The sequence below is a fragment of the Hippopotamus amphibius genome, chromosome 10, assembly GCF_030028045.1.
Source record: "Hippopotamus amphibius kiboko isolate mHipAmp2 chromosome 10, mHipAmp2.hap2, whole genome shotgun sequence".
NCBI classification, from domain to species: domain Eukaryota; kingdom Metazoa; phylum Chordata; class Mammalia; order Artiodactyla; family Hippopotamidae; genus Hippopotamus; species Hippopotamus amphibius.
The window spans coordinates 99,962,119-99,977,030 of NC_080195.1; the positions used below are offsets into that span (position 1 = coordinate 99,962,119).

The 14,912-nt window shown below is 38.9% G+C and overlaps 1 protein-coding gene across 2 annotated transcripts in view; it reads right to left on the minus strand.

The window, feature by feature from the left end:
* Positions 1-3,497: 3,497 nt before the first annotated feature.
* ADAMTS5 (ADAM metallopeptidase with thrombospondin type 1 motif 5) overlaps positions 3,498-14,912 on the minus strand; it is a 40,752-nt gene continuing 29,337 nt past the window's right edge. For both annotated transcript variants that reach the window (XM_057696107.1, XM_057696106.1), the window contains 5 exons: positions 13,827-14,110; positions 11,833-12,016; positions 11,280-11,455; positions 9,156-9,331; positions 3,498-4,489 (listed from right to left, as the gene is read on the minus strand). In XM_057696107.1, coding sequence (XP_057552090.1) covers positions 3,922-4,489; positions 9,156-9,331; positions 11,280-11,455; positions 11,833-12,016; positions 13,827-14,110 — 1,388 coding nt within the window. In that variant the 3' untranslated portion in view covers positions 3,498-3,921. The remainder of the gene's footprint in view (positions 4,490-9,155; positions 9,332-11,279; positions 11,456-11,832; positions 12,017-13,826; positions 14,111-14,912) is intronic.

The following is a 14,912-nucleotide window of genomic DNA, read 5'->3' on the forward strand; positions in this document are numbered from 1 at the left end:
CTCTAAATTATAGCACAAGCCCTGAACTTCTTTGAATCTGGCTGCTGTTCTCACTTAAACCATCACAATGACCTTGTTAATAAGGAGGGAGTCAAGGGGACCAGAGATGGATCTGGTCATTTGTGTATCCAAAGGTGCTTTGCCTTATTGCTGTGACCAGATTGTAAAATCATAGTCAGGGGCAAGCTGGTGTGATCAGAGGTGTCCCTGCTTGTCCCAAGTCCTATTACCCCTCTAAGAGAGTAATTTGTAGTCTTAAAAAGTCATATTGTATCAATGGAGACCCCACAGTTGTAGAAACAGTTATGACTACAAACATTTGAATCATTTAAATCCAATTTTACTCTTATCTATAGAATCCTAAAGATACTAGAAACGAAATGATATTAATTTTAAGGAGGGTTTCTAGAGCAGCAAAAGATCTTATTTGGTTTTATTATCATTGATATCACTTGGAGGTTGTGATATATCAGCAACTCCTTGTCCAAGTTCATCAGTGAAGTGCATGGACCTGATTCTGAAATGTGTCTTAACTTCTATGGGAAGCTTCCAGGCTACCTATATATCCTAGTTCAAAACTTAGACCTTAGTTGGCTTGAATAAGTGTTTTTCTTATCTGAGGCTTGGAAAAATTAGTATTAAATGGACTCCAAAAGACCTCAACATAACAACAAACGATGAACATTACTAGCCATGGAAGATTAAATTTAAAACTTAGAAAGAAAAGGGATAGTGTCAGAATAAGAACACGTGAGGAATACATACATATATACCTGTTTCACACAGAAAGCTTTCTGTAAAAAAAAAATACAAAAGCAACCAGTGCCGTATATTATGTAAACTCACAAAGTGTACTTTATACACAAACATGAAGCATAAATTAAAAAGTAGGACAACAGCAAAACATCTTAAATATAGAAGAATTTGCACATATTTTTGTTAAATAAGAATAAATAATTTTATCACACAAATTCACATATCAGTTGCAAAAACAATAAATTACTCTTTTTTTTTCAGTGCTGCAACTTTTTCGTTTGTGATTAATCCCTTCATTCTTAATGTGCTAAAACTGTTTCCACAGGAAGGCGAATTTGTTGAATAAATTAAAACAATGTCCTTAAACCTCTAAATAACAAGGTAGTGCTTCATTTGACCTTTACTGTTCCAGAAGAAATAAATGCTATTTTCTTTTGGGCTCCCTTTGTATTTAATGAAACAATCTGGAGTATTTAGTTTTGTGAGTGAGATTAGATTCTTACTAACCTGAGCACTTTCAGACAAACTCTTTTTTTTTTTTTTTTCTTTTTAGGAAGTAGCCCCTAGCATCCTGAATCCTATATGCTTTATTTAAGATATAACTGTGGAACAGTAAAAGGCATAACCCAACGTGAAACTGAACTAAATTATTTTGCATTATCAAGGATTTTCTCTTTGGTCATCACTCTCTGTGTTTACCAAACACTCCATTCCTCTGAATTGCAGTTTGCAGTCTATATATTTTCTCAGGAGTTCAGACATACATTCCTTAGTCAATCTATTGGTACCCATACAAAAAACAAAACAAAACAAAACAAACAAAAAAACCAAAACCAAAACCAAAACCTAAAGAAAACTCCTTAAAAGCATGGAATAGCGGTTTATTTGCTCTACGCTCTCTAGGACTTCTCCAATGAGAAGTGTAAAACTTCAATAGTTAGGGAAAAAAATGAATCATTGGTAAATCATATTTAAAAATCTATAAATACAGTATAGAGAAGCAGAGTAGGAGGCAATCGTGTTTGCTCTTCAATTATTTTTTAATGCTGCTGTCAGTATAACCACCAAAGATTAAAAAAAATTTGTCATAGTTGAATTACTTGATTCACGAATATTGGAAAAAGTAACGTTGGTCCTTCTACTAATTCTCTCTGTGTAGTCAAACAGTTGGTGTGATTTTTATTTTTATTTTTATTTTGACTGGTATGAATAGCTTTGCTTCCTGTCCCTGACATCTGGTACCTTCATCAAATGGAGGTTACCAGCCTTGTATAGGTCTCTTTTTCTCTAACTGGTAATTTATTAAGAAAAAAGGACCACGTCTAAAGCAAAGCCAGTCTATGAAAACCCAAAGGATAATTAACAGTTTTGATTTCTTTGGAAAATACTTAAAACAGTGAGACATCCATTTCCCTGGTCTACTGAAATAAATGTGCTATAGCAAGACCAATTACATAATCCTTTTATATTAAAATATCTTATAATAAAAATAAACTTTCATGAGCTTAAGGAAACTCAAACAATAGTTCCCTAATATCCTTACATGCAAATCTTTGACACTAGGCACATTTGGTAAGATTATCATAAAGTTTTATAAAAACAAATAGCTTTGTGATATTTCACAAAGAAAAAGAAAAACTGAATGAAATGAAATATCTTAGATTTTCTGAGCTATGGGGTAGAGGGATGCGGCTTATGAGATTTTCACGCAGATGTCTGTAAAAATTTTCCATGTCTAACTATTCCAACTCACAACCTACTTAGACAGGCTATGGAAGTAAGAGCAAACTTCGCAGAGACCATCACATTTCATCACTCAAACACTTACTGGTACAACCAAATGCTTTCTAATTGGGAAAAATCTTAAGTACAGTATTAGTATACTTGGGTTAAGAAAAAAAAACAGTGCAAAGAATTATTGCCTATGGTGTGGAAACAGTCTTATTAAGAGTAACCATTTTTTTCCCTAGCGACATTAATGATAACCACTTCTAGATGCAGCTAACTACCAAGTCAATAAGAAATACAAAACATTGTAGGTCCTACAGAACCCTTGAAGAAAACAAACGAACAAGTGAAAACAAAATGCATTTTAAAGGCTTGCTGGTAAGAGGTATACCAGTGTTGAAGGTGACAGACAACTCTTTGCTGTGTGTTCTGTATGTATATTACACATTGTGAGATATCCAATGGGAGCCACAGAAAGAGAGAGCAGTTGTGAAAATATAACTTGACAATATGGTGAAGCATGTATTTCTTTTTTTCTTTTTCAATTCTAACAGGAGGAAACTAATTTTTAGGCTCTTGAAAACTGATAACACACGCGCGCACACACACACACACACACACACACACACACACACACACACACTTCTTCTACCTCCTAATTATGCATGAATTTGTTTGGCTGCCAGAAAAAATACAGGCAGTCAAAGGTTTAAATAAATGGACCCCTGTATATATTTAAATGACCAGATATATTGAGATCCTTTTTTTCTTTTTAGAATTTCTCAGAAGATGCTTGTTGTCAAAAATGGTTTTTGACGAAAATTTTATCTCCTGTAGTCTGAACATATACTAAATCTTTCTTAAAACAGCAGCAAGTTCTTAATTTCCAGTAAAACATCCACAGCTCTTTCTGGAAACTGGAAGGAGTGGAAATAGCTGCAGACCTACTTTGGTCAAACACTTTTTTATAGAAATATATAATATATATATATTTTTTAATAGAACCAAGTGATATAAAGTGACATACTAAGGAAGAATGTACTTACAAACAGTAAAATAAGCTACTGTGTAAATAATATGCATGAAAATGATTACGATGCCTTTGAAGACATTCTATAAGAGGTAGGTGACAAGGGGGAGACTGCTCTGCTATCTTCAAACGTCCCCTGATTCTACATTCATCAGTGTTTTTGCATTCTTGTAGGCTCAGGGGATGTTCAATAACTCCCAAGTTTTTCTCTGTTCCAAGGTCACCACAGTCACATGAAGCAGTGCGCATCTTCATTTGGTCGCTGAGAGCAGATTCTGCCCATAATTTGGACTCCTGTTGACAATGACACTGAAGTGTGACTTTCCGTGCTTTCGGTTGACCTCATGTTCACCATGATGGCATCAGTGATGAATCATCCAATTGTCTCTGCAGATCATAACCACAGGCTAACATTTCTTTAGCAAACACTGCTTAAACGCAGAAGGCCTCTGAGAGAGAAGACATCCCTTCGCTAATTTCCGGTTTCCGTCCTGGCACTGCACCGTCCTGGTGTGCCAGCCCGTGTCACAGGTTCTAGAACAGGCGAGCCAAGGGCCCGTCACCCACTGCAGCTGTGCACTGGGTGATCCCACTTTATTGCTTCCTGGGTTAGTGACGGAGTTTACTTTTGGAGTGGACTTCTTGGGAACAAAAAAACTGTAACGGACATCTAATGCTTTAGTTGGGTCTGTTGCAAGAATCTGCACGATTAGAATTTCCTTCGTGGCTGAGTAGCCCATTCCGTGCAGGAAGTCATCCCTGTGACTCCAGCCACTGTAGTTCATGACTGTTCCATTGATGTCAATGATGGTTTCTGAAGTGGAGATCATGTATTTTCCATTGATAAGGTACTCACCGTTTTTCTTCTTCAGGGCTAAGTAGGCAGTAAATCTAGTCTGGTCTTTGGCTTTGAACTGTCGGACTTTTATGTGAGTCGCCCCTTCCGGGATTCTCACAACGTCAGTGTAACCCTTACTGGAAGCAGGAATGTGTGCAGGAGCGAGAGGGAAAAAAAAAGGGGAGGAAGGAAAAATAAGTAAATGCTTCATAAATGGATAAACAAATAGAAATTCTCTAAAAGTCTCACCTTACCTTAATACAAAGTTTTAATGTATTAAAAAGATAACTTTAAAATTGGCTTCAAAAATTAATTTTCTTAAAATAAAATTGCAGTCAGATTATCACACTGTATACATTTTTATTATGATGTTCAAAATTAGGATGATGTTATCAACCTGCCTTGGTTTTAAAAATTTATACTACCTTTAGTTAAAGATTTATACAAAAAGCACACACCCTTATCAAACCTTATCATCTTTACAGAGCTACTTTAGGTTTTTTCTGGCACAAAATACACGTAAACACAAACCAACAAAAATCTACCCTTAATGAATCTCACAGAAATCTTTCAATTAATGCTCCTCAAGCTTGTTTGCACATTAAGATCATGTAAGGATCTTTTAAAGAGTCCAAAGCCTACAAATTTAAATCCCTAGACACCAGGGCAGTTAAATCTCCATCTTTTAGGATAGGTCATAAGCAGTAGTACTTTTGGAGTTTCTCACACTGTTTCAATGTGCAGACTAGTTGGGAAACCAGGGATTTAATTATTTGTTGGCCTAGCGACACGGTAGAGGCTCTGACTCCATTTCCACTAAAACTCTGGATTTCCTGGGGCAGGACAGAAAATAGAACATAAAATTCTGTAACTGGGTAACCATAGCTTACTAGTATCATCAAAAGAAAAAAATTTTTAATGCCTTAGCAAATTTCCCCAAATGCTTAGGGTCTGCAAAGTGTTATGGTCAATTGAGTGAGGCTTTATGGTGAGCAACATATGAGATAGATCTCCAATGATCCGTCATCTGCTCAGGAAAATGGGCAAAGGCATAAATATCTCTGATACCCACAAGCTTGCAGAAAACGCTAGGTCGGAAAGGTTAATTAAGCACCAAGGGACTATACCTGGGGGAAGGAATCATCTTATGCTCAAATCTTGTAGTTTTATATTGAGGTCCTCATATGTTTTACTTTCCTAGTTATTTAAATAGAAACAAATACTGTGCTTGTGCAGTTTGATGTGTGTGAAATTTATTTACTTTCAAATTCTTACTCAAGTTTAGAGGATCCGGGATAACTGATTCATATATGGAAAATCCAAGTGTGTTTTCCACTCAAACATTTCCTCTGAATTGGAGAGGAGGCTTATCCCCAGGGAATGCCCCTTTCTATTGGGCATCTGACCTACAGTGATGGCCAGACAGGTGTCAGAGCTTTCTACTGCGTTGAAGAGAGAAGGTGCAATGCTGACGATGTTACTTACCTATTCAATTTGGTTCATTGTAATTATTATTTATTATTTTTTTGGCTGCGCCACTCAACTTGAGGGGTCTTAGTTCCCTGACCAGGGATTGAACCCAGATCGTCAGCAGTGAAAGCCTGGAGTCCTCACCATTGGCCCGCCAGGGAAGTCCCTAATTTGATTCATTATCTTAATTTTTGTAATAACATTTTGGATTAGATTCTGTCATGGGATTTTGTTTTCTGAAGTAAGTATCTAATATTTAAGAGAAGAGATGTTTCTACAATGGCTACAAAGAAAGCCAAGAGAAAAAATTCCATCTTACCTAAAAAGCCTATAAGGTGGAGATGTGTTAAAGTATTCACACAAGTTCACTCCAGAGCTAATGAGTGGCAGTTCTAGGCCTCTTGACTGCCACTTTGTGCTCCTTTTTACCAGGTCCTCATGCATGAAACCCTTCCCTCCATCAGCTGTACTTCATAACAGTTAAATGAAAAGTTCTGGTGATATTCAGAGTTTAAATGATACCAAACTGAGTGTCAAGGAAGTGAAGAATGTAGGGTAAGGGAAGCAGACAGGAAAGCCTCTTTTAAAATTCTTGTTCTTAGAGTCTGTCTCATATTCCTAAGCATCACTGTGAACTCAGCACTGTGCAGATCTCAAACTGAGCTTCCCAGGGCACTGGAAGTATGAGGATTCATGCCCCGATTTCTTCATTTCTTGATGCTTTAGTAAAATAGGATTTCCTTTGTACTCCTTATCCATTTTCATTGCACCCTGCTTGGTATCATCTAAACTTTGGACATTAACCAGCTTCCCTGGCTACCATGAATGAATGCAGCTGTTTTCATATAACTATGAAATAAGAAATGGGGCTGGCCGGGTGGGGGGATCTTCTTTTGTTCACGGCTATGTCCACAGTACTAAGAACAGTGCCTGCCGTGAAGGAATACACGCATTTATATATACGAAGCATGCTGCTGTGGAAGGGAGATTCTAGCGGGGGTGAGGGAAATTAGACCCCCAAACACAATATGCGACGACACCTGTGGATAAGAGCTGTGTGACGAAACAGCGCAGAGTAAAAGGAGAGAGGAAAGACAAGGATGGGGGAGAGATCCTCCGATTCACGTAGGGAAGCTAACCGCCTGGGAGGTGGGGGTGACATTTAACAGACATCTAAAGGAATTCTAGAGGAAGCACTGCTGATTGTTAAAAATTGTTCCGGGCAGAGGAAATAGCGCACACATCCCGCTTTCCGTGTTTGGGGAGCGTTGGGAAGTCCAGTATGTTGGAGCAGAGCAAGGGAAGGGGCCAGTGTAGAAGGGACTCAGAGCAGGGCAGGGACCCAAAGTTTTAGCATCTCATAGGTTACAAAACAATCTTGGACACTGACTCTAAGTTGAGCCCAGGAATGCCACCGTCTGACTTAGGTAATAAAGCGCTGGCTGTCTCTGCTTTGTGAAGAAGAGACTGTGAGGGCCCAGGGGCTGGGAGACCCGTGGGAAGGCTGCTGGGTTCGTCTGAGCAAGAGACGATGACCACTGGATTGGGGAGGCCGTGCTCGTGGTGGTGAGGGGCAACCAGATTCTGGACGTACGTTGGAATTAGGACTGAGAGGCTTTGCAGATGGATGGATGTGGGGTGTCAGAGAAAATGAGATGTGAAAGATGATTACAAGTTTTAGGCCTAGGCAGTGGAAGGATTGCGTTGCCTTTACAGACATGAAGAAAATTGAGGGAGCAGTGAATTAAAATTAGGATCATATTTGCGAAGAGGTTGGAACTTAGTGAGATATTCTAATATGCACTCTGTCTTTTCTTCTCTCAGCAACATTCATTTGCAAGGTGATTACTGATATTTCTGTTCTCCTCTCAAGGATGCTAATAGTAAAGAAGTTGAGTGACTCTTCAGAGATCACATGGCTAGTGAGTTGTTGAGCCAGAGCTTGACTGCAAATATTCCAACTCCAAGATCAATGTTCTCTTTTATCAATCACACTCAGGCCAAGAGAATTTATTCAGGACACCCAAACAGGTCATATGTACCACATACTATAATTCTGGTCAAATCAGTTTGCAAGCAGTTATGCTGCATCCCGCTAGCTGCTGTCATGAATGTCGTCATTTTTCATGTGACGTCGAATGTGTGGATATTTGTTGTAAATACAGAAAACTCAATGCTAAATTTAGCATTATAAAAAAAGCCTGATAAGTTGATGTAGGAAGGATAAATAGCATATAGTCTTAAACCTTCAGAGTCCCCATTCCCTTATTTGTAAAGCAAAATATTAGACTGGATCATTTCTAAGATGCCTTGCACCTTTGCAGTATATTACAATGCAGGGTATAATTGAACTTGCAGGGTTTTGACCTAGATGGCTCAACATAATTAGATGAATAATTATCATATCACTAGCAAATAGGATTAGTAATGCGTATTTTCATACAGAATAAATTCTCCAGCCATATTTTTTTATCATATCAAAGATCATTTCTAGTTTTTTACATTACCATGGCATGCGATTGTTTTAAGAAATCCTTATTGTTGACTTGGTTTATATATTCCTCTCCAGTTAAAGACAGCACAGCACATACATCAGGAATACAGGTGCACCCGGCCAACACCACTCAGCGTAAGAGTGGTCTGGTGAAGAGGAAAAACAATCCTGCATTCCAGCAGACTCTAGCTGACTCAGCCATCCTAGCTGATACTAGAGTATTTCATGCCAGAAAGTGGTACTTTCTAAACTTACATATTTAAAGCAAGAGTGTAATCAAGGACCATGAGAGGAAGCAGGAAACAGACATTATCCTTTACAGGGTAGATAATTACCAGGATAGGTCACTCAGAAACGGGCTTGCCATCTACATCATGGCAGATAACTTACATTTTGCCGTGGGAAATGTTTTCTCAAGAAAAATACAGTCTAATGGGAATGTATTTGTAAAAAAAAAAAAAAAAAAAAAAAAGTAGTTAAGATGGAAACCAGCCATCCCTTCCTAAATGATGTTTCAGAAATAATAGATCTGAGAGATATGGCTAAAGTGGAAAAGTGGAACGTCACAGACTTCCTTTGCCTTTTTCACACTCTGCAAATCCTGGACCCATGACCACTGCAGTGAATCTGTTTCAAGAGGTGCCACGCGTTTCTAGTCTGCATGCAGAGCTCATTTCACGTCCTCTCCTTCCCTTCTCATATTCATACTGTGTAACAGGGCCTGGCTAGGCCTCCTCCCACAGATACCTTATGATGTAACATGAGTCCTCTTTTATTAATTTTGCAAGAGTCTAAAGCTTTGTTCAGGTTCGATAAGGGCAATCGTTCTCTCACGTTACCTTTTTTTATTGAAGGTTCCAACCACCTTAGTGCAGCTGGAGTTGTCTCCTCCACACACTCCACACTTGTCATACTGCAGCTTCGAGCCAATGATGCCATCACAGCCTGTCCGCACACACTTCCCCCGGACACAGACGGAATTGCTGTATGGCCTGCATTCCGTTCCATCGGTCACCTGGATAATGAGAAACACGTTAGCAGTGGGAAATACTTGGGCCTGTGTATGTGGTTTCTCTGATAAAATAGCAAGTTCTAACTTGGGAGTTTTAAGTTTGATTGGAATAGATAGTGCATTGGAAACTAAACAACCAACCAACCAAAAAACAAACAAACAAACAAAAAATCCAATACTTTCCACGAGTATCAAACTGAAAAATCCTTGACACATTGGTGGAAAGAAAAATTGAGATAGATCGGAGTTCTTCCCTTTCTCTCTTCTTTCTCTCTTGAGCTTGATTCCAAATGTGTTAGGAGACCCGAGGTCCTTGTCTCCATCTCTGTGTGCGTAATACGTTCCCATGGTATAGTCTTGCCTTTTTATTGCTAGAAACAATCTTTCACCTAGTATGTGGGACTGTCTGTCACTTGTGTGGAGAGAAGAATACGAGCAGGCTTAAGAATGCAGACATCCTTTTTGATTGCACAACTGTTTTTTTTTTTAATTAATTTTTATAGTTGATTTACAGTGTTATATTAGTTTTTGTTCTACAGTAAAGTGAATCAGTTATTCATATACATATATCCACTCTTTTTTAGATTCTTTTCTAATATAGGCCATTACAGAGTATTGAGTAGAGTTCCCTGTACTACTGTAGGTTCCTATTGGTTGTCTATTTTGTATATAGTAGTGTGTATGTGTCAATTCCAATCCCAGTTTATCCCTCCCCCCTCCTTGGTAACCATAAGTTTGCTTTCTACATCAGTGACTCTCTTTTTGTTTTGTGCATAATTGAAATAAAATTGAAAATCTACACCAGACAGTCACAGCCTTGTGGTGGTTGGAAAGCATTCCCCATTGTGTTGAATTGTGAGATGCTGAAGTAGAGACAAATTAGTGTAAAAAAGAAGTCTAAGGAAGTCAGAGAAAAGTCCTTACTGGAAGAGACTGAATATTTTTTGAAAAAAAGAATTAGCATATATTTAATAAGCTAGTTATAAAATACTGTGTATATGGGCTCTTGAGCATGTAAGTATATATAAATAACATATATAGTCGTGTATAAACACACATATTTTGTATTTGTGTATAGGCAAAACTCTTTTCATATAAGTGTGTGAGTATGTGAGTGTTTGTATGTGTGTGTAAAGTGAGGTAGCGTAAACTTCAGCAGGTTAACAGTTCTCTAAATGATTATATTTCCAGGTAATATTTATGCTCTTATTTCTCTATAATATTTTTAATTGAAAATGTATTATTTTGCAATAAAAAGATAAAACACTTTAAATGTTACATAACTTGGACATTAACTTACTTTTCAATAATATGTCATAAATATCTGAAGACCAGTTACAGAAGTGGTTTTAATACAGCACCTATTTGCAAATTAGATAAACAGTGTCTGAAACTGCTGCATAATGTTGATTGTGAGAAATGAAACTTCAATAATTTAGAAGATGCTCTTCTGTGGGAAACAAGGGATAATTTCACATGTATATATTATAAATGTGTATAACTAGAGGGACATTGATTCATATTAAAGGTGCAAGACATTTTAAAATCTAGGTCAGGGATGATGATCCTGAAATCTATCTTCATGAATCACCAAAGGAATTCTTCAATAAAAGTCAGAAAAATAGAAAACTTTCTTGTTTTATAGTCCCCTTTACCAGTGTACCCAGGGAATACTGTTTTGAAGTTAAGGCTGCAATTCACCTTCTTGACAGAGGGTTACACTTTTTTCAAAAATAGCTTTTAAAACATTTACTTGTTCTGTTTACAAATTCCTTTTGATTCATTGTAGCAAGTTTGAAAATGTAGAAATTACAAGGTGAAAATAAAACCTTCCAAAATCTAGCCACCCCCTAAATAATGACTGTTTACATTTGGTACGCGCAGGCTCCATTCTACCAAAGAATTTCCACCAAGGATGCCTACTGTTTCTGGACAGTCTGCGTGCAGTTACCTTTGGAGAAAACACCACGTAGTAGCCGGTGCCCTTAGCTCTGCAGGTCAGTTTGCACACATCTCCTGGCAGGACGCCTGCATATTTGGGGACCCATTCCACAAATGTTTTAACTCCTTTTGCATCAGACTGAAATCCATTTTTGGCCTCACACTGCTCATGACGAAAAGATTTACCTAAAAAATAAACATGTCATGTTATTACTCTGTGTGTTCTGAAACTTACATATATTCTTATGCATTTAAATACATTTAAGGAGAAGATGCTAACTTTTTTTTTTTTTTTTGGCAGATTCTCTCCACAGTAGTGTTGAAGGATTTTTATCTTCAACGCAGAGTCGAAAACAGCAGTTATTTTCTTCCTACTCCCTGAACACCCAGTTGTTTATAATAATAATTTAAAAATCACTCATGTATTTGTTATTGATTTGCACACTGGTAGAACCGTGCAGTGCTAGATTAACAGGCAATTTCTCCAGCCTCTGCTCTTTATTACTGCTAGAATACAATTACACCTGACACATGGTGGTTGCTGACACTTGGGAGCAGCGTACCATTAGCCGGGCAGGGCGTGACACTGCAGGAGCGGTAGATGGCCCTCTTCCCTGTGCAGTAGCGGCCGTTGTTTCTGGGTGCAGGGTTATTGCAGTGGCGATAGGCAAACTGTACTCCTCCCCCACATGAGCGAGAACACTGGCCCCAGGACCCCCAGGACCCCCAGTTTCCATGGCTGGATGTCTAAAATAGAAAATAGAAGATATTTTAACTCAGAAGGGAGGAAAACGTTCAAAATGTACATTTGGAAATCACATGCATTCAATCACTCAGTGGAAACTTCATCACAGTTAAATTTTCACTGAATTTACCATGGTCACAGGTATTAACCACTCTGGAATTACAATGTGATTCCAGTTCTGAGCAATCCACCTTTTCTGCCCTCTACCCCCCAATACTAGAGGGTGAACACTTCACCCTGAGTACTGAGCACACTGCAAGGATTGCTCATGGCTTGTTTAGACCTTCTGATACTGTGCATTTCTGTTAATAACCACCGAACCACGGTTCACTCTGTGTCCACCCTGATTTGAATCTTTAAAGAACTGTATGATGCTAAAGATTTTGCATGATTTCATGTTGATTACGCTTACATCTCTTCTCCCTCTTTAGCACTGAAGTTCTGTAGTCCCTTTGTAGACGTCACATGTCCCATCTGTCACAGACCTTCTGCCACTTGCAAAAACGTATCTGACCTGGGCTTGGCTTCATTACACCCCATAAAGAGGAAATGGGACAATACTGAAGAGCACCCAATCATATGCACCGACACCACAGGGAATGGAGAGTCCTACTATGACATCCCAGGTCTATTACTCTGGACACACTGCAGCAGGAAGCTGAGAGACTCCAAAAGGAAGATACTAGAAATGCCTTTGCCAAGGGAATTCCTGAGGAACTTCCTCTGGCCGCCTGTGTCAGGGTGTCTGAGAATGCTTGCTTGTGTGATAGTCTTTTTTTTTTTCTTAACCACTGTACAGTTTATTTATTATGTTATTAATGACTCATTTGTTTCATACAAATAACACTTAAGGGTACATAAGTTCCAAACCAAAACTAGTATTTATCAGAAAAAGAATCTAACCTTAACTATAAGAAGTAAAAACACACATGTTGTAAATACTTGAGTCCCATAAATAAAATCACAACATATTGTTTCTGATTTTATGGCCAACGACTCAGATAGATAAAAATATAGTATTTTAATACATTTAAAGAATGACCGGAAAATAGAACCACTGGATTATATACACCACACATACCATTTTTTTGTGTTTATATACTTGACCTTCACAAAATCTTAAAGTAATAAATAAGATGTTTTAGGTTGGTGTCAAGTGTTGAATTGTGCCCCTAAAGTGATAGTCTTGAAAGGCACAGGCAATGCACATATGGCAACACTCTTCTAGAGAGTTCGAAAATGTGGCGAGTGAGAGGGAACAAATGCTTTGCTTAGGCCTGGATGTGAAGGTGACAGTTGCTGACCTGAAGATGGACCAGGTGCATGGTGGGGGGAGGGGGAAGGGGTCTCCCTGGGGCAGATGTGGCTGTTTTAGTTCCTGAAGTTAGATTAACTTGCCGTGAGGGCAAAAACGTGACCATTTTGGAGCTCACCAAGTATGCCTGAGGACCATGTGTCAGCTCTACTGCTATTTCCTTACTGAGTTTAAATAAATGTATTCCAATAACTTTAAGAGCAGTTTGAAAGGAAACTCCCAAGCAGAGATTTGGGGCCCTATTTGTGGTCTCAATGAGTCAGAATCTGGGCTCTCTACTTATTTGTTACAGGATATAACCTGAGATCTGCATTTTCTCCAGTAATTGACAGCTGAGGATGGCTCTGGCAGGAAAAGGAGGAAGCTGTAAATAGATCCCTCAAGGGAAAATATTTTAAGTAGGAAGTGGAGCCTTAGGGGACAGTCTCCACACATGTCACAAGAATGTACTTCAGACCTTGGGTCTCCAGGCCTTGCGTGACAAGAAAATCACTTACTGAATAATACTTCTTCTTGGTTTTGTCCACACACTTGCCCTGCAGGCAGATTCTCCCTTTTCCACATGGCGTCCCTTCCACGGCTGGCAGCTTCTTGGTCAGACACACCATCTGGCCCTGGCGCACCACGGCGCACCAGAGGCGGGCGCACACGTCCATGCCGGGACACACAGAGTACTCGGGCCCGAAGGTCAGGTTGCACTGCTGGCTGGCATCGTAGGTCTGTCCCGGGAGCTCCTCGGGGCCCAGGATCTGCTTACGAGGTAGGTCTAGCAAACAGTTACCTAAAACAATAACCAAGATTGACCACTGTTCTGTGTTTCTGTTTCAAACCTTGAAAATGATGGATCTAAAAGTGCAAGACTTCAGCTGGTCCTGAGACACGATGCATCCACAGATCTGCAGTGTGATGATGCTCTGGAGAGGGGACTCGATGGGGGATGAGGTGGGGCACTCGCCGACACACCTGCCACGATTTCTGATGGATGGATGATGTGCTATGGGGTATCCACAATGATGGCAGTGGCTTAATTAAAATTATTTTGTAATAGTTAGTTGTGAAAATAGCTATTGTGCTGAGGGACTCAAAGAAATTGGGATGGACCTAGAGGAGATAAGATAGTGGGTATAATAATAAAACAACAACAACAAAATAGGTGTTTACAACTTTGAGAAAGAGTTTGTCTTTGCACCCTTTTTATAACCCTCTCTCCACTTCCAACCACCCCATTCCTATCTCTTCTTCACGTACCCATCCTCCCATCCATGCCACCTTTCCATTAGTTCCATAAATAATAAACAAGAGGATGCCTCACTCAATCCTGCACTCACTCAACAAGTATCTGCTTAGCACCTACAATGTTCTAGTAAACATAACAGATACTGGAAACACAGAAAAATGACCCAGATCCACCCCTTAAGGTCTCCCAATAAACTGAAGGAAATAGAATAAATCAAGTCTTCCTCTTAGACTGAAAGAATTTTAATAAAGAGCTTTCAGGCATCATATACTTAGAAGCAGTAAGAGTAGAAAACAAAACATCTTTGATAACTTGGGAATAGGCACATTTTTTTAAACTCTTTGCC